The 20,649-nt window shown below is 40.8% G+C and overlaps 2 protein-coding genes across 4 annotated transcripts; both read right to left on the bottom strand.

Moving 5' to 3' along the window:
- On the bottom strand, positions 1,128-15,245 carry LOC109850492. 3 transcript variants are annotated; one of them, XM_020420505.1, is made up of 6 exons: positions 15,102-15,245; positions 6,076-6,165; positions 5,081-5,204; positions 2,912-2,962; positions 2,694-2,775; positions 1,128-1,555 (listed from the first exon to the last, which is right to left on the bottom strand). In XM_020420505.1, the coding sequence occupies exons 3-6, from the start codon at positions 5,117-5,119 to the stop codon at positions 1,413-1,415; spliced, it is 315 nt and encodes a 104-aa protein (XP_020276094.1). In that variant the 5' UTR covers positions 5,120-5,204; positions 6,076-6,165; positions 15,102-15,245; the 3' UTR covers positions 1,128-1,412. The 3 variants fall into 3 exon arrangements, with proteins under 3 accessions (XP_020276094.1, XP_020276093.1, XP_020276095.1); XM_020420504.1 differs by lacking the exon at positions 6,076-6,165; XM_020420506.1 differs by lacking the exon at positions 6,076-6,165 and having other exon boundaries at positions 2,694-2,962; positions 15,102-15,240.
- Positions 18,160-19,396, bottom strand: LOC109847863 (thioredoxin-like protein CDSP32, chloroplastic). The gene is given in 4 exon segments (XM_020417097.1): positions 18,160-18,677; positions 18,679-18,759; positions 18,761-19,153; positions 19,391-19,396. Coding segments are annotated over 4 exon segments (915 nt in total). The 3' UTR covers positions 18,160-18,242.

Genomic DNA, 20,649 nt, shown 5'->3' with positions numbered 1-20,649 from the left:
CCTTCATAAAATTGCATATAAGTTACCTACGAATTATGTCGAGTTAGCATTTTCTTCAGATGTTTGATTTGATTAATTCTGCATGTTACATGATGTGTTTGTCTTCGTGCTTTCCCCCCCTTATTTTCAGATATTTAATATGATAATTCATTGTTACCTGCAAGATGTATAATTACATCCATTTCTTATTTTTATTTTTAGAAAAGACGGTGAATGAACTAAGTTTCGCCAATGATTCTAATGTTTTTATTACTAAATTAATTGCATATTCAATGGAAGTGTAATGTTTGGTTCTATTATAAAACTAAGATGGAATAACAAATATTTAAGGAATATGAACCGGATAATTGGCAAAGACTACCTAAAAACGTACAGTATCAACAAACATTCGTGAAATATTCCAATTGAACTTGAATGCAGATTACATATTTATTTTGAATATGAATATGGATAGCTAAATATGAACCGCATACAAATAAAAATAATGGATTATTATTTGATCCAATTTTGATTAGTTTCCACCCCTAATTTCAACTAATTAAGGGCTTCAATGAGCAGATCTTACTTGTAGAGAATATCATCTCCAGTAGAGTGTGAATTTCACAAAATATTTTCATTTTTAAAAATCTAATTTCAAATAACTTCTAACTCTTTGGGTAAAAAGTTAACGTGAATATGAGTCAAACCACAACTAAAAGTTTAATGGACATATTGTAAGTAATTCATATGCAAAATTCCTTTATGAATTGAATGATCACCCATCTTTTGAAGACTTCAATATACTAATAAATAGAGATGTTGTACTAGATGAATGTGTTTATAACTTACACATAGTAGATCACGTGATCACAGTCTGGGTTGAAGGAAACAATGACAATATTTTGTTTGAGAGAGAGATTATTGAGTTATTGACAAATCCCACAAAACACTTTGTTCTCTTTGTTTATTTTTACTCTATTTTTATCAATTTAAATAATCATGATATTCAACCACATGCATTGCACGTGCATCTCAACTAGTATTACAAAAGGATCAACAAAAAGTTAAGAAACCTTTAGTTTCCTAAGCTAAAAAAATACCATACCACTATTTCACTATTATTTCCAAGACATACTATTGAGATGGTATAAAGAAATGATAATATTCATTAGACGTCAATTAAAAATACAAAAATGATCTATTGCTAGACGTTTGCACCACGTCGTTAACCTAAACAAAAATTCAAAGAATCCTCGAGCCAAGAAATGACAGAATTACAGAATTCCTCAACGACAAGGTTATCACCGGTTTAATGCATCTCCAAACTGAGATTTTTCAAGAATAAATTTGAATGATACAACATAAATCTGCACTCGATCTTTCGCTAAGGTCACAAGAACTAAAACTACCCTACGGTTCAGGACCACATATATCTATCTGTGACCCTGCATATCGAGCATCTCATCGAGTTCTTTCAATCTCTGATATCCTTCACTGACGAGGAAGCGTACTTTCTGCTTGTCATCACAGTGCCGGTTCTTTTCTATCTCCTGCCTCGTTGTATTTCTCAGCTCATCTGAAACAAATAACAAATCAAATAAACAATCTGAATTTTTATAAGAATTAGTTATGAAACAGAGGCTGAAATTCTGATATTAATATCACCCACATATTCCCACCAAAATCAAGTTGCTGAAAGACGTTTCATATGTAAATCTGGTATGCAAGTTTAAAATCGTATAATTTGGAAATATGTCCAATTTAGAAGTATGTGACTTTATTTTTAGTAAATGAGCATAACAAGTAAATAGTGTTAAAAGGTTTGCATTAAACATGTAGAGAACATTTACATGGCCCTCCAATCGACTGTACCATGGTTGGCATAATCAGGGTGGGTTATCTTCCGGAACTTCTACCACGGTTTCGCACATGAAGAGGTAAAGAAGAAAAGATGGAAGTTTCTCTAAAACCCCCAATTTAAAGTTTTTTTTTTTTTTTTTTTTTTTTTTTTTTTTTTTTTTTTTTTTTTTTAACCAACTTTATTTTTTTTTTTTTTTTTTTTTTTTTTTTTTTTTTTTTTTTTTTTTTTTTGACAAGGGAACCTTGGCTAGCGCAGCTGGGCACTCAGCCCCTTGGGGACTGACACCCCTGGTTCGAACCTCCCACCCCCCATGCTGATCGAGGGAAGCATCCCGGGTGAGAGATTCGAACCGGACTGCGGCCCAGCTGGACCAGTCAAGTAAACCCCGGTCTCCACCCCACCCCTAATGCGTGGACAACAGGTGAATTGCAAGCGGGTTTCGAACTAGCGACCAGCATGGGCACGAAGCCCTAGGGACTCTCTCCCCCATGGGGCTGCTGACCACTAGAACCATCCGCGGGTGGTAACCCCCAATTTAAAGTTGTCATTAATAGATATTGCCAGTATATGTCTTCAAATGTTTCGGCTGTCCACATGAGACAACTTGAAAATCAAACACAAGGATATGCCTATAGCTCATAGATGTATATGCAAACATGAACATAGCCATAAATGAGCTATCAACTAAGGAAATTGGGTTAGGCATCCAATAAATTTGCCTTAGACCAATGTTTATGTGATGTATTCTAGTGTTTATATCTAGCGTACAGAAGCTCTATGCTAGCATGCCCTGATAACATTTTTCACTTTCTTTTTACTCATTACTCTACAATTAAAACATCAGTAACCACACCTCTTGCATGAATCGGGGCCCTGCGAGCAGTCCGCAGAGCTTGCCGGTAGAGCTTCAAGACACGAGCACGAGCTATAAATGCCTGCAAGTCCAATGAGGGAGCCATAATGACAGCAAAGTATTATTTCTTGCTATTATGTCTTTCCTCTCACTTGAAAGACATAACAAAACCGATCCCACTGAAATTTCTCTTCAGATCATAGTATTCATATTAGAACCTTGTCTTGAAGAGGTCTTGTATTCGCGTGAATAATTCCTGACTCTATGATCTGAGAAACCAAGCAAACAGTTCATAGCATATTATGTGAGAAAAGAAATAAAAAGGAAATTGAGCGTCCACACTGGTGCTGACGAGCAAGGTAAAGGCATAAATGACTTTGGATATATGTATGTATGCGTCTAACAGAGTTCTCTTCTGATATGAAGATTAATGGTTCCCCCTAATTGCTTAAATCCAAACAATCTACATTATAACTGTGTTCTTTAGTCAAGACCTTTTTTCTGATTTAAAAGATATAAACACATAACTTGAAATGTATAGTTTCCACGACAATAAGTAAGCTGACACATTAGGCCTTAAAAAAAGGGAAAATGGGGGGTGTCCAAAAAAAAAAAAAAAAACTACAATGCAAGATCAATAGCGTTTTTCACTAGCAAAACATATCCATAAAATTGGATATAATTATCAAGGAGTCAGTTATAAAATTCTCTTAACTATGCAATTGAATTTAAGAAAAAAGTATATACCAGAGTGAATCCTTTTCTCGCTGTACCATTCACTGCATTGTGACAAAGGACAAAGCAAAGGAAAATAAACCTAAAACTGTGAAACTTTGCGGACGCCATTTCGTTGCTTGCCCTGGTCAAGGTGATGACAAAGCAAAGGACGGATATTTATATGGTCAGTGCATAATTTCCAATCTTTAATTGAAAAGGATAGATAGGGCCGTACCTAGGAATTTTGGGGCCCAAGGCGAAATATTGGATGAGGCCTAAGTGATACAACTCATAATACATTTTATCTCATTCTTCTTACCTTTTGAGCGGCAAAATTACATATTATTTTCAATATCTTGTAACATGGTCGATCTTAAATAAGATTTTAGTAATTTTAATTTTGAAAAACTTCTTTCAGCGGAAGCAACTGTTACGAGTATAGTCAATAGTACACGATAAGCAATACAAGTATTTAGAAAATAATCTAACCACTTTATATAGTTCAACACTTCAATTGGACTATTAATCTCTATTTTTAAAATTTTCCTAAGCACTCTCAATTCTGAAAACAAATCAAGTCCATTAATATCTAAATGTTCATCATGTTTTAGTGCATTTTCGAGATTAAGATAATATGCTTTCAATTTAATACAATCTAAAGCTTTTAATTTTTTCAAATCAAACAAAAAACCAAATTTTTTTTCATACGTTTTAAATTGTTCAAACTTACTTTCAATTGAGCCAAGCGATTTATCAACTATGTATAAGAAATATTCAATACGAAAAGATTCTTCAGCGTTAAATGTTGTTTCATTACCAATATTTCATCAAATTGTTTTTTTCTATGAATTTTACGTTTTTCACAAAATATAGGTTGTACGTCATTTAATTAGCAAGTTCTTTAGTTGAATTCAAAGCAGATATAAAAGCATTTTGTCTATAATTTTCTAAATATACAATAAGACCATTTAATTGATCTATGACAATATCAATATGCATATATTTAGATTGTAAGATTTTACTAACTGAATTAACAGCAAACAATATGTCATACCAAATATTCATAGCTATTAAGAATTCAAAATTTTCAATCTCATAAGTTGCTAAGCTATTAGCTTCACTTTTTATCTTTGGATCTTCACTTTTTAAATAGGGTTAGCTTTATGCTTAAGTAACTAAGTTACATATATTATATATATGGGTGGGTGGGCCTTATCCAACTTGGGGCCCAAGGCAAAGGCCTTAGTTGCCTTATGCTAGGGCCGGCCCTGCGCACGGGTCTTTTACTTAGAATTATATCTTTCACAATTATATACCATGGCATTTGTTAACAGAAAACACATAGCTATATAACAAAACTCGATCAGGAAGGGGAAAAAAAAGCCCACGTTGTATTGATGACCTAAAGATGCTCGATAAAATGACTGAGTAAACACAAAACCCATAACATACAGATTTCAATGGTACTCCTAATAATATACAAATTACAAAATTTTCATGAATCTATCGCACAATTAATAAGTCACCCACGAAAACAAATAGATAAAGCCTATCAAATTTTGGGTTTTCAGAACCCTAGAACAATTGGCCCCCTTTTTTCTAGTGCTAACCTCATTTCATGAAAACTAAATTAAAATTCAAGAGAAGTGGGGGAAAGAAATTTAGATTACCTTTTGAGTTTTGATGTCGGAGGTGATGCTAGAGCTCATCAGTGAACGCTGAACGAATGGGTCGCGGACAACGAAGAGGAAATAGTTCGGGTAACCGACCCCGGAATAATTTTGATATTAGCACCTGTTTTTTAAAATTTACAAATTAGCCCTTAAAATTTCAAAAGGGATTCCATCAGAACCACCGTCGCAGGAGTGGAATGACTTACACTATTAATAGTCACAGTTCCCAATATAATCCTTTAAGGGGCTGTTTGTTTCGCAAAAAAATTGCAGAAAAAGCCCCCCAAAGAAAACTAACACAAGAAAATTTTACATTTTCTTTCACAATCATATGTTTAGTTGGCAAAAAATAAAAAGGAAAGTGAAGGAAAGTTCGATCGGTGATTTTTCTCCCGAAAATTTCCCCCTCTTTTGAGCCCGATTATGGGGGAAAGTAAAAGAAAGTTGTGTCTCTTGATTTTATTGTCAAGTTCCGATTTTGATGTTTCTTTGGTGTTTTGTTGAGGAGCTAATTGATCAATGGGTACTTGATGTATTGTTCAATCGATGCTTAATTTGATAGAGCTTCCCTCTTTTGTTGCTGTGATGGATGAAGATTCATACCTGTTTATAATTCTGGCTCATGGGTCGTCAGGACTTTTGATACGAGTAAGGTAAAGGCATAAATGACTTTGGATATATGTATGTATGCGTCTAACAGAGTTCCCTTCTGATATGAAGATTAATGGTTCCCCCTAATTGCTTAAATCCAAACAATCTACATTATAACTGTGTTCTTTAGTCCAGACCTTTTTTCTGATTTCAAAGATATAAACACATAACTTGAAATGTATAGTTTCCACGACAATAAGTAAGCTGACACATTAGGCCTTAAAAAAAAGGGAAAATGGCATATGGACAAAATCATAACTTCGTAGTCATTAAATTAAGAAACCAAAGAATTTTTAAAGAGCAGAAAAACACACTAAAAATAGAGGGTTTACACTCTATACCTGATCACTTAGCAACGATGCATGAACTTTATCAATTCATTTCAGTACAACGCAGAAAAAGTGATAGAATGATGAGAAACTGGCTCTAGTCTGCACTTACCATGAGTGAAAAAATAGTATTACGAAATGATGAAAATTTAAAAAAAAAAATCACAAAAGCTTCTTTAACTCCAATCCGTAAGCATTCCTTGACTTACCAATCAGTGACAAAACAAAAATTCAGTATCGTTTATTATTCACCACACATTGCTTGAGGAAATAAGACCAGAGCTAAAACTACATTTATGGGATAAATGGCCATATTGCTCCACATCTCACACTAGTTTTGCCAAGTGTATTCTCATCAGACCAAAAATGATGAAGCACCATGATATTGATATCCGAGATATGATCAACAAGCTGCTAATATCTTAAGATAATCTTTTAACCTCAAGTTATTCAATTATAAAAGGCACATGAAAGCCTACAATACAACACACCCTAGTAAGCATCAAAGTAAATAAAATCAGTCATGTGTATCTTTCGATTTTTCATAAATTTGTCAAACACACCGCACGGGTCTTTTACTTAGAATTATATCTTTCACAATTATATACCATGGCATTTGTTAACAGAAAACACATAGCTATATGTTTGCGTCGAAAATTAATGTATTCATTGCGGTATTCATTACAACTTCGATCGTTACAATGAAAACAAAAAAAAGATTGTCTTTTTATAAGACTTTTACACAATGAAAACAAAAGTTTACAACTCTCGTCAAAACAAACGCAGAGGACGTTTATCACCCGCTGCTTTGCGTGGGATCTTTGCCTGTGCCGGGGTTTATCCGTAGACCGCCTTAGATCTGGATCCGGTTGATGGAAAATTCGGCAGAGCTTCGCCTTCGCCGAGGAAGTATTTGATTTGAAGCGCTGAGATCGACCAAGCGAAATCAGGGCTCTTCTCGAGATTAAGACCAAGCCTAATCTCAAGGGACGGACGGGAACGAGCGTCGGATCTCTCGAATTCTCCTTCTTTATGCCGAAGAACTCGCCAAGATCTGTCAACCCTCGCTGAAATTCGTGCGCCTTTGACTCCACAATCCGGCAGCACCTCCTCGTCTTGATAATCAATCGCCCCCCTAGAAATGAGCACCCGAGCTCGTATTTATAAGCTTCAGAAGCGGTTATTTGGATGAGAACAAGTGATTTGGCTCTATCTTTAGTTAACAACAGCCTAACCACGTTTGGGGATGATATCAAATTAGTTAGAAACCCCTGGAATAGATAAGATCTCGAGAAAATCGTCAAAACCGTCGAAAAACACATCAGGGGGTCAAAACAGCGCGACGGGTCGATCTGACCCGCGGGGGCGCGGGTCGGCTTTGGCCGACCCGCCGCCTGGCGGGTCGGCCAAGGCCGACCCGTTCCTCAACTCATTAGCTTGATTCTGCACGCGGGTGGATGCATTCTGTCGCTTCTGTGCGATTCGTCGATCTCGTCGCCTCGTTGGTTCGTCGGTTTGTGCCGAGCTATGCTAGGGGACCTATAAGCAATTTTATATGCCTACAGATACCCCCTCCAAAGTATTTCAGTCTCGTTCTTTTATAGAAGAGTCTGGGATACTTTGGATATGATTGTCCCTACCTTCAGTCGGTATAACGGGACCTCGGAATGGCTTCTGTTCTTGACTCCTTCAATTCTCCAGGCTTTTCGGTGCTTTGTCGAAAGTCTGTAAGAGTTCCGGTGCTGCATTTATTGTCTGACCGTTTGTCGGAATTTTCTGAACTTGAAGTCGATTCCTTTGAGCTGACCATTGATTGTGGCGTCGAGTCTTTATGCACAACGCGTTGTCCGGCGTAGTGTGGTTGAGTTATCCTTAAGAATATTTATAAACAATATTCTCCAGGAACTTCTCAAACCAAAAATAGGGAATAGTTTATACTCATATACCTTATTGGAGTATTTAAGAAGCAGTTTATACTCGTATACTTTTCGGAGTATTGATTCTTTCATTGCAACGCATTGATAGGCGTTGACCTAGGGTTACGCGTTGACCGGCGTTGACCCTAGGGTTTACGGATCGCCATTAACACAGTTTATACTCGTACGTTTGCTGGAGTCTACACAGTTTAAGCTCTTAAGGTATTGGAGCATCGCGGTCCCGAATGTTGGGGTTGCAGGACCAACTGTTAAAGTTGATTCATCTGCATGTGTGGATTTTATCCTGAATTTGTTGGGTGCTCAAGTCACGAGACCAACTAGTGGAGTTGATGCGTCAATGACTCGCATTTATAGAATTTTTGGCAAATTCTCAGCCATCAACGGGTTTGATAAGCCTTTACCGACTACCGTTTGAGTCGGGCTAGCATGCGGATTGTTTAAGTCTGTTCTGCATGTAACGTTATGCTAAAAGAGTTAACTCTTTTAGTGCTACGATATTGAATACGTAGACTTCGTCTTTCTCCTGTGAAAAGACTAAACAGCTATGTGTATTAGACGTAGACTTTAAGGTTTTTGACAAACCCTCAGCCTTCAACGGATTTGGCGTGTCTTTACCGATTACCGTTTGAATCGGGCTTGCATGCGGATTGTTTAAGTCCGTTCCGCATGTGACGTTGTGCTAAAGGAATGAACTCCCTTAGACTCGATGCTACGATATTGAATACGTAGACTTCGCCATTGTTACGGGAATAGGCTACCCGACAACGTGTGTTAGACGCTGGCCTATCCCTACTTAGGCTTCGGGATAAAATTCCCCGCGCGTGTGAGGCGCAGATTTTGGCGTTATTAGTAACGGTCTGCCACAATGTTGAATATGTGGGCTTTTGTCCTTTTCATGGCAAAAAACTAACTGGCAATGCGTGTTAGACATAGACTTTAGGATTTTTGGCAAACCCCCAGCCATCAACGGGTTTGATATGCCTTTACCGATTACCGTTTGAATCGGGCTAGCATGTGAATTATTAAAACCCGTTTCACATGTAACGTTGTGCTAAGAGAATTGCTTCTCTTAGACTTAATGCTATGATTTTGAATACATAGACTTCGCCATTTCTTACGGGAATATGGCATCCGGCAACGCGTATTAGGCGTTGACTCATCCCTACTTAGGATTCAGGATGAAAGTCCCTAGAATTATACTCTGGTGTCTTTTTCAATCGGTGAAAGACTAAACCAGCAACACGTGTTAGGTGTTGACTTATCCCTACTCAGGATTTGGGATAAAATTCCCCATGCATAAAAGGCATGGATTTTTGTTGCTACGATGCTGAATACGTAGACTCGGTCGTTTTTACGGGAACAAACCACCCAGCAACGCGGGTTAAGCGTTGACTTATCCCTACTTAGGCTTCGGGATAAAATGCCCCAGACTGGATTCTGTTGTCTTTTTCAATCGGTGAAAGACTAAACCGGCAACGCGTGTTAGGCGTAGGCTTATCTCTATTTAGGAGTTGAGATAAAATTTCCCGTGCACAAAGTGCACGGATTGGAAGTTGGGAATTATGTCTTTTCTCAGAGTAAAGACAGACTGGAAAATGGAAGAAGAAGAATTATTTATTCTATCTCCCTGCACTGAAGAGGAAGAATTTTATATTCTATCTCCAGTTGGAAAGAAAACTCAAGGTGGGATCTCCACCCCCAGAATCCGAAAAGATGAAACTAAGAGTGGGATCTCCACTCCGAGAATCAGAAAGATTCAAACGACCCTAACTTTTATAGGATTGGTCATTCGATCCAAAAAGAGTCCCTCATTTATTGAGGAGAAAGCCCAATTTCGACCCTAACTTTTATAGGTTTGGTGGAAAAAGGAAAAGATGGAAGTCTTTCGTTTATCGAAAAGGATAACTCAATCTTAGTCCTAACTATCTGCAGGTTTGACTAAGTAAAGTTGGAGACAATCCTAACTTTTATAGGTTTGATTGCTCAATTGAAAGTGGACCTCTCGTTCATGAAAGGAATCGAGAGGAGAATCTGGTTGTGGCCCTAACTTTTATAGGTTTGACCAAGGAAGCAGTGAAAGTGGGAGGTTTGAGATGATCTTACCTTTTACAGGCTTGATCGTTCAATTTGAAAGTGGACCTCTCGTTCATGGAAGGAATCGAGAGGAGGAGTACGTTATCCTCAGTCGCATGTTCGGGTTATCCTTAAGAATATAAGATTCTCCAGGAACTTCCCGTTACATAAATCATCCACCCCCAGCTTCCTTTGCGAAACCGGGTTTAACATTGTACTTAGTTGGATGACCGAGAAGCAGTTTATACTCATATACTCTTTGGAGTGTGAGAAGGAGCAGTTTATACTCTTATACTTGTCGGAGTGTTCATTCGGCTCAATTGAGCGATATAACGCCGGCTTCAACCAAGGTTTGGATGCTATTCTTAAGAGCGAAGCAAGCCTTGGTAGGATGAAGGATCCTCCTGTGGTACGCACAGTACTTCGGATCCGCAGTATTATCAGCTTCCTCCTGATCTGGGATAGGTGGTAGCTTGATCTTGTTATTTTCAAGGAGAGACTCGAAAATAGCCGGAACATCTTCGTCCTTGAAGGAGTACTCTTTTTGGAGTCTCGGATCCGAAGTCTTTTGCTGCCTTCGGAGTTGTTGTTGCGATGTCTGATTAACGTCTACAATTGCTACATGTGCCTTTCCTTTACCACGGGAGGCGAAGTTTAAGTTCGGAAGATTCGCCGTCGGTTGGCTCCTCTCGGCTTTCTTCCTTCGGATGAAGCGTTCGGCCCGCTCTCCGCGCATCTTCAACTCTTTCCAAGTATTGGACGGTGCGACTCCCATAACTTCTAATATCTCAATAGATAGGTTGTTATGACATGTCTGGAGGATAAAGTCCTCCGTGATCAGATCTCGACAGTTCATTGCTTTATTCCGAAAGCGCTTGACGAAGTCTCGACTGTCTCGTCATCTTCTTGTTTCTCATCGAAAAGTGTCCTGATGGATACCTCGTCGTCGTCATCAAAGAAGTTACCAAGGAATGAGTTCTCCATATCGTCCCAGTTGTTAATACTTCCGGGCTTGAGACGGCGGTACCAATCGAAGGCCGGCCCGCGAAGGGTACCAACGAATGACCGAACCATCAAGGCTTCATTGCCGGAGATCATGCCCAAGTGGGACTTAAAGTAGATCAGATGTTGTGTGGACGAACCCTTCCCGTCAAACGGCGTGAAGTTAATCAAGTTGAACTTCGCCGGGTATGCTATTGCATCCCACTCTCTTGGATATGGACATGGAATGCCAGTCCTTTTTACCTCTCGATCAGACATTAGAGCGTTGATTTTACTCTCGAGATCTTTTATTTTCTCATCCTTGCTCGTATCGGGCTTTGGACGATTCTTAAGAGGAATAATGGGGCCACCCCCAGCGTTGTCGTCTTTAGTGAGGCCACCCCCAGTGTTTTGGTCAACGGGAGGGTCATCAGCATTGCGACGTTGGTCATCAGCATTGAGACGTGCATCCACATCTGAATCGCTGCCTGCTTGATCAGTACGGTTGCGATGGCTAGATTCACCGAACTGATTGGATAGAGCCCGAATTTGTTGGTCATGCTCTTCCCTTATCCGTAGCATAGTCATTTCCATTTCAATCTTGAATGCCTCTTTCTGTTTGGTTAGAGCATCCTCAAGAATTTTGGCGATTTGCTCGGTATTGATCATGAACACTTTACGGGATTGTCCCGGACTGGATACCGTATTATCAGAAACGATTGCCGAGTTAGCGTCCGATGCTTCATCATCCGAGGATAACCCTCTCTGCATTCTCTGATAATCCCTTTGTCTAATAGTTCCCGATCGCAACCGGGTTAGACGGTGCGATACGAGAGGGTCAGAACTAGAAGGTCGAATCGACTTTCCCTTATCAGCCATGTTAATTGTGACTTTTGGAAGTTCGTTATCATGAACAGTCGATCGCTTCTTACGGAGACGCTTTGGTTTGGACCTAGCTATTCCGTTGGAGATCCTCTCAAATACCGAGACCCTCTGCAGAGCGGTCTTGGGGCAACTACATTCTGATAATACTATCCTGATTATCTTAACGCACGGGCAGTGAGACTCCAATTCCCGGGTACTTCTCTTCCGAGACTTGTTCATACCCCCAGCCCGATAGTACAACTCATCGACGTTGCCGTCGGAGCACCTATCGTGTATTGGCATGACTCCCCTGGTATAACGTTGTCATCGTCAGATGAATACGTTTCTTTCAGGGGATTTGCCACTTTATTAGCATTCTTAAGAGTCACGTGTTTAGAACTACGCTTTTGGGAGCGCAGGATCTCAACAGGCTCTTGGTTTTGGATAAACACCCCCAGGCGGGTAGAAATTGAAGTTTTCCCTTTATGAGAAGGCTTAAAATTATTACGAGGGCGTGTGCGACCCCCAGCTCGACGAATCGCTCGGGGTTCAGTCACCGGACCCAAGCATTCTTCGATCAGAACTTTGCCTCGATCCTCGTGCAAAGGACCCAGACGATCGACTATCCTCACCTTGCAATGGGACAAGTCCACACTGTCCTGGTGCTCATTTGGGTGACCCGCAAAGTGGAGGGTCAGACCCAAGTGACCCGCGATTTGGAGGGTCGGATTTGGGCGACCTGCAGATTGGCGGGTCGGATTTTGGTGACCTGCAGATTGGAGGGTCGGACCCAAGTGACCCGCGATTTGGAGGGTCGGATTTGGGCGACCTGCAGATTGGCGGGTCGGATTTTGGTGACCTGCAGATTGGAGGGTCGGACCCAAGTGACCCGCGATTTGGAGGGTCGGATTTGGGCGACCTGCAGATTGGCGGATCGGATTTGGGTGACCTGCAGATTGGCGGGTCGGATTTGAGTGACCCGCGATTCGGCGGGTCGGATTTGAGTGACCCGCAGACCGGCGGGTCGGATTTGAGTGACCCGCATTTTTCGATCTTTTCGGCCGCCGTCTTGGACTTTGGCCTCCAAACTTTGTGCAGTTTTGGTGGCTTCTTTTCCACTTCTTCCCTCTGCAATCTTTTGACCTCTTGCGCAAGAATTCGCGCGCGCAAGCAGTACGCGACGCTTTTTGATCCGCTCTTCAAGAGTTGAACGGGTCCTTTTGACTTGTACCCATTCACTTGTTGGTGATTTGGAGGAGAGGGCATTTGTCCGCTGTTGGGGCGCTTGACGTTGCCTAATTTTTAGATCCGTCTCGTAACGGATCCCGTCAATTGACTCCAAAGCCCTAGCGAGTTGGCGCGCAAGGCGTTGGCGCTGCCTTTGGCGAGCTCTCTTCGATAAAGTGGGTGCGCCTTCTGTACTCAACTCCTTGATTGAGGAGGGGTGGCGATCTGCAGATCCGGACTCATTGGAGGCCGGAAGGGCGTTGTAAGGTTCAGCTACCGCAACAACGGGGGCGTTGATCTTCCTTCGCTTGCGAGAGGCGGAGGATCTGGAGGAGGAAGACGACAGATATTCCTCGAACTTCAGTTGGTCGAACTCGTATTCGACCACTTCTTCAACCGGGATGCAGATCCGAGGTTGCGACACGACAGCTCCGGAAGCGAAGCTGTTGGCTCCCACTGTGGTCGCCAGTTTGTTTGCGTCGAAAATTGATGTATTCATTGCGGTATTCATTACAACTTCAATCGTTACAATGAAAACAAAAAAAGATTGTCTTTTTATAAGACTTTTACACAATGAAAACAAAAGTTTACAACTCTCGTCAAAACAAACGCAGAGGACGTTTATCACCCGCTGCTTTGCGTGGGATCTTTGCATGTGCCGGGGTTTATCCGTGGACCGCCTTAGATCTGGATCCGGTTGATGAAAAATTTGGCAGAGCTTCGCCTTCGCCGAGGAAGTATTTGATTTGAAGCGCTGAAATCGACCAAGCGAAATCAGGGCTCTTCTCGAGATTAAGACCAAGCCTAATCTCAAGGGACGGACGAACGGGGTTCAGATCCTTCGAATAGCTCCTTCTTTATGCCGAAGTTCGCCGGGATCTGATTTGCCTTCGCTGAAATTCGTGCTCCTTGACTCCTCAATCCAGCAGCACATCCACGTCTTGATAATAACTCTGCCCTTGAGAAATGAACACCCGAGCTCGTATTTATAAGCTTCGGAAGTGGTTATTTGGATGAGAACAAGTGATTTGGCTCTATCTTCAGTCGACAGCAGCCTAACCACGTTTCTTGGCCGACCCGCGCCGGCGCGGGTCGGTTGATTCCGACCCGCGCCGGCGCGGGTCGGATCATTCCGACCCGCACGGGCGCGGGTCGGTTTGGTCCGTCCCGCGCGGCGCGCTGAGATTTTTTTTGTTACACTGATTTCTTGTGTTTTACGACTTTTCCGATCTTCCGGGATTTGTAGTTTCTCCCGTTTTGTTTACTCATCCGTCGTGTTGACTTGTATGCTCCACGCGAGTTGATTAATGTATGTTGATTGACGCCATCGTGAACTGGTTTGCGTAATTGATCGTCTTGTTGACTTGTACGCTTCGTTGCGGAATTGACCGTCGAACGCGTGTTGATTGACACACACGTGTTGATTGACGCACGCATGTTGATTGACGCGTGCGGTCCACTTGGCGTTTTCCATTGTGGTGGTTCGTTGTCGTGTTATCAACAGTTTGCCGATTCGCTTCATGCGCTTGTCGGCGTTGGATAATCCTCTTTGATTCGGATAACGACGTTCATCACCTTCTCTTTGTCTTGAGCTATGTGCGGGCACCCATAGGCATTTTTAGACGCCTACGCTATATAACAAAACTCGATCGGGAAGGGGAAAAAAAAGCCCACGTTGTATTGATGACCTAAAGATGCTCGATAAAATGACTGAGTAAACACAAAACCCATAACATACAGATTTCAATGGTACTCCTAATAATATACAAATTACAAAATTTTCATGAATCTATCGCACAATTAATAAGTCACCCACGAAAACAAATAGATAAAGCCTATCAAATTTTGGGTTTTCAGAACCCTAGAACAATTGGCCCCCTTTTTTCTAGTGCTAACCTCATTTCATGAAAACTAAATTAAAATTCAAGAGAAGTGGGGGAAAGAAATTTAGATTACCTTTTGAGTTTTGATGTCGGAGGTGATGCTAGAGCTCATCAGTGAACGCTGAACGAATGGGTCGCGGACAACGAAGAGGAAATAGTTCGGGTAACCGACCCCGGAATAATTTTGATATTAGCACCTGTTTTTTAAAATTTACAAATTAGCCCTTAAAATTTCAAAAGGGATTCCATCAGAACCACCGTCGCAGGAGTGGAAAATTGCAGAAAGAGCCCCCCAAAGAAAACTGACACAAGAAAATTTTACATTTTCTTTCACAATCATATGTTTAGTTGGCAAAAAATAAAAAGGAAAGTGAAGGAAAGTTCGGTGATTTTTCTCCCGAAAATTTCCCCCTCTTTTGAGCCCGATTACGGGGGATAGTAAAAGAAAGTTATGTCTCTTGATTTTATTGTCAAGTTCCGATTTTGATGTTTCTTTGGTGTTTTGTTGAGGAGCTAATTGATCAGTGGGTACTTGATGTATTGTTCAATCGATGCTTAATTTGATAGAACTTCTCTCTTTTGTTGCTGTGATGGATGAAGATTCATACCTGTTTATAATTCTGGCTCATGGGTCGTCGGGACTTTTGCGAATTAAATTAGAAATCTGATTATAATTCGGGCATGTTTTTTTAAGTTTTTTTTATTTTACTTAATGACTTGAATCATTGAGCCGGTTAATTACGGAAGAAATCAGGAGAAAAGATTCCATGAATTCTTAATGCAACAATTTGTGGTTCTCAAATTCTCAAATTCACATAAATAAATTTATCCTATACGGGTGGTAAGCATACCATGGTGACCATAGTCTATTCACACGTTAATTGTTTTCTTTTCTTTTTTCAAGTTGAACCAAACTAAGAAAAGTGGTGGAAAGTATTTTCACCCACATATTTTTTGGCGAAACAAACACAAGAAACACTTTCCATGAAAGTGAAGGAAACATAATAAAGTAAAGGAAAATAGTATTCGGAAAATGAAGGAAAGCAACCAAACAGCCCCTAACTATCAATACACGTCTGAGATCGACAAGATCTCTAAAACTATTTTTTTCTTTCTATCTATGTTTTTTGTTCTTCTCTTTTGTGTGCGTTCATATGACCACATTTGTCTTTCTTATAAAGCTTAAGTCATCAATCACATTACTCCGTAGATGCAATTAATTTTACAGGTGTTCAATTTTGGGCCCTGCCCCTATGCATTTCCACATAAATCATATTCTAGGAACAACAATAACCTACGCATATGTAAAGTCGTTTTTAGTTTATATCCTATTATCTGGATTAATTTAGTTTATATATATGTGGTTCGCTCTGCATGCTATGAAAAATCTGTGCATGAAGGTCTTGTCATCATCACAGGGCCAGTTATCTGATGAGACGATGTGATCTGACTTTTTCTGTAGTTTCTAAAATAAAGATCCGAATGTTTGTATACAACTTAATGTACAGAATAAATGTTGATTCCTCAGGATTTTTTTGGCCGGGCCGGTCCCGGTGCGGGTTCGCCGAGGCAAACCGAACCTGGGCCGAAGCCTGGTTTGGCCCGAAAACCTGGGCTTTTCCTGGGTCCGTGCTGGGGTTAGCCCGGCCGGGTCAAGTTCAGAAACCGGGCCCAATTAGACACACCTAATTAGCATTTTTATAAGTTGCTTGAAAAACAAAAGGGAAACTACTAAGATTGTGATTCAATCTGAATTAACTAACAAAAAAAGTCATTCTCACTTTTGCACCAAAAACATTTTCAACCATTTAAAGTTTTTTATGAGAAGTATTGATCAATTTTAAGGTAAATTGGATGAAAGAAATTTGGACTTTCCACGTATGATTTGAGTTCTTAATAAGTAATCTGGGTATGATGAGCATTACGCAAAAGTGATATCTAGAAATGCATATATAAATGGACCATTATAAAATCGAAAATTGAAAGTAAATATCATTTATTTTGTTTTCTTCATTTTTGAAAAAAAAAATTCAATTCAAGTCTTAAACAGGAGATATTACTTAATAAGTAAATTAACAAAACTGTTATACAGCAACCATTCCATCTAACTATGTGCTTTCTCATAAAGTAAGTCATGAGAAGAACCTTGCGTATCAAAATTGTTATAAACGTTATTGTAAGTGGACATGACTAAACTAATAACTAAACTAGGGTTAAATTACCATATTAGTATTTTAATTAGACCATTTTTATCAATAGGACGTTTTAAATAGGCAACTATATATACAGTACTAATGCATTTTAAATTACTGAGTCAAACGTGTAAACAAGACCTAAATATTTATCAGCGGCTAATTTTACAGAAAGAAATTGTTATTTTTTGCTAAAACAAATTCCTCTTATATGGAATTAACCCTTTAAAAAATCTTCATTTTCCCTTGTGCACACTCCATCGTCAACTCCTCATCTTCTCTGTTGACTTTTCCCCTAATCCATAATTATGAATGGCCTCCGCTGCATGTTCTCACCCTTTCCTTCCCAACTCTTTGTCTCATTTTCCTCCACAAGTTCTCCTCTTCAAAGGCTCCACCTCAACCCCCAAACTTACCCAAAACCATAGATAGAATGTTGATAGAAAAGAATAAGCTTTTTAAAAGACTAATTTCACATATATAAATGCCCTTTCTTTTGTCATATTATGATAGATTAGGTATAGATTAATAATTTTGAGGGATGGCCAGGGGGTAGGAGTAATTTTCCCGGCAAAAAATAACGGTTTCTCGTCGAAATATTAGCTGCCCACGAATTGGGTCTTGATGCACCTCCGACTCGTTTAAATTTACTTAAATGTAGAGTACGTCTCTAGTTAAATCGTCCTATTGGTGAGCTGGGTCTAATTAAATACCGACCAAACTTGCGACGTCGTACAAATATTTCGACGAAAATACGAGAGTAACACAAACACAATAAAAAATCAACCAAAATGAGAGCGGGTCGAAATCTGTACTCACGTAGCGGTGTCAAATTTTAGAAAATCCGCATTTAATTCGTGACCGGTGGGATTTGAATCTGGGTTGCTCTGATACCATCTTAAATTTAGTTCATCTAATCATTACACTAAAACTCCGAAGTTACGTGGAGGATCAAGGATTATAGTTTTATATTAATTCTAACGGTACAAACATTGGAAAATTTAAAGATACCACCCGAGACTTTAATAGGTAACCCTAACCCCTTGGTATCTAAGTATCTCCCCAATGAGCTCCCCCTTCCCGCTCCCAACGTACCTCCCACAGATCTCCCCGTCCCTTATAAACAGAAACGTGGGGACCTCGACCACGTCCATGTCCCTCAGAAACTCCATGCAGCTCTCGTTCTCGTCCCCGTTCATCCTGGCGAAGGCCACGCTGTCCTTCATGGACCTCGACAGCTTTATGACCGTCGGATAGACCTTAACGCAAGGCCCACAGTGCTTAAGGCCCACGTCCAAGACCAACAGATTCCCGTCTTCTTTGCTCCGCTCGATTTGGGCCTCAACGTCCTCCCTGGAGTGCAGCTGGGCCACTAGGGAGTGGTGGTCCCCGTAGTAGAGGACGTCGCCCATCAGCTGGTCCGGCCCAATAGCGTCCTCCTCGTGGATCTTCTGCCATGGACTTTGTTAGAAGGCTGAAGTGGGGCGATCCTGCGATCTTCTCGCGGCGGCAGAGCCGGCGGAGTCTCGTCGACTCGTCGGCCCATGACGAGGAGGAAGTCGACGTTCGGGGCGCAACGTACGGCGGCTGAGCTGGACCATGTAGGGGGGTTAGATTTCTTGCTCGCTCGTTCTGGGTGGTGGCGAACTCGACGACGACGAGAGCCTGTTCTTAGGCGCGGCGAGGGGCGGCCGGTGAACTCTTGCGCTTGTGTTGACGCTTCGTTGACGTTGCGGTCGGACGGCGGGCGGGGGAGGTTTCTGGGGTGGGAGCCGGTGGCCGGCGGCCGGAGGAGGCAGGGAGGGAGGAGGAGACGGGGGCGGGATTGGGCGGCGGCGCCGGCGGGGCGGGAGGTGAGGGGGAGGGGAAGGGGAGGAAGGACGGGAGGTGGAGGGATGGGGCTTGTGATGCGGGGGAGGAGAGAGAGGGGGGTCTAGAGAGAGAAAGCGGGCTATTGTAGTCAGCCTGAGAGAGAGAGAGATGGGAAATGACGACGATGATGGTGGTGGGTGGTGATGGAGTAGATGAAGAGAGGGGGGGTCGTTGTAAATTGCAAGAGAGTAATCCACAAGTGAGTTGTGGCTGTATCGGATCATTGCTGGATATTCAGAGATATTTTTCAGAAGTTAGTTGTTGTCTGTCTTTTTATTTGGGGTTTTTTTGGATATACGTCCATTATGTCTTTAATATTTTATATTTAATCCTCAAAATCATGAAAATTGATGTTAGGTTGTTCAATTCTTATAAGTTGTTTTGAAATCAGTCTCTTGCATCTTTGGTGCTGCTATTAGGGTCCCAGTTTCTGACAAGTTGCTTAAAACTAATTTGTAAAATCTAGAAGCAAACGATACCAGAATTTAAGAATTGGGATCCGGATCCACTCCAATTAGATAGGAATTGGAGAGTCTCCGATTCGTTCAATCATTATCGTACATTTCGAATTCAATGCATGAGATTACGTCACGAGATAAAATCAATATGGTCTTGGAAACCGCTTGATTAATGAGACATTTTATACCGTGAAAATGGGGATCAGATTATTGAAAATGAAGATTGAGTTACAATCTAAACATGAACTTGTTTATAATTTTTATTTATTTATAATAACCACATTACAAATCATTTTGTCTAACTTCGACGTATGGGCGGAGCGTGGGCACTTTGCTGAAATACATTTAAATCATGAACTAAGCCCAGGCCATTTCTTTGGGCTTGGTACAAGCTGGGCAATAGCCCAGATCCTAGCTGTAGCGGGCCTGTTTCTTCTGAATTCGACGGGACATTAGAATTTATCAACACACAAGCTAGAGCTATTGCTTGCATAATTCAAAGCGGCTAAGTGAGACAATCAAGATTTTAGCTCTTACAAGAATTTTAATTACAATTTCTTGCATCCTTTGTGGGGGCCTTCGGATAGTTTTTTTTCTTTCTTTGTTAAAGGCCAAAAGCCCAACGTATTCTAGGCCCAAGAACGCCACAATTTCTATGCTTTTTGAAGAGATATCGATCCTTCGGAAAATAGATGACTCTTCTCTCGCGTTCATCAAAGGTTTAGACATGATAGACTGTTCCTTTCATGTATAATTCTATGAGTTATGTATCGGAGAGGCTTTTGCCGACGAAACGTCATGATTAAAAGACTAGCTATGTCGACTCCTTCTAAACATCGTCATTTTCCACTTCTTATTCTGTTGCTTGGATCTTGCCATGCAGGACTCCCTAGGAGTACAATCCATAACTTCATTGTGTTACAGAGTTGTTTAGGCCTCGCATCGTATATGTTGAAATTCTAATTATTAAAAACAGCTAACAGTTAATAATATATATATATATATATATATCGAACCGCCAAAAAGAATTCCACTGCATTAGTTGGGCTCACTGACTGCTTAACAGAAATCGGACCAAGCTAACGCGATCAAATTAAGT

The sequence above is a fragment of the Asparagus officinalis genome, chromosome 7 (genome assembly GCF_001876935.1).
Source record: "Asparagus officinalis chromosome 7, Aspof.V1, whole genome shotgun sequence".
In the NCBI taxonomy this organism is placed as follows: domain Eukaryota; kingdom Viridiplantae; phylum Streptophyta; class Magnoliopsida; order Asparagales; family Asparagaceae; genus Asparagus; species Asparagus officinalis.
Note: the sequence above shows the minus strand (reverse complement) of the source record. Positions and strands in the feature narration are given on the sequence as shown.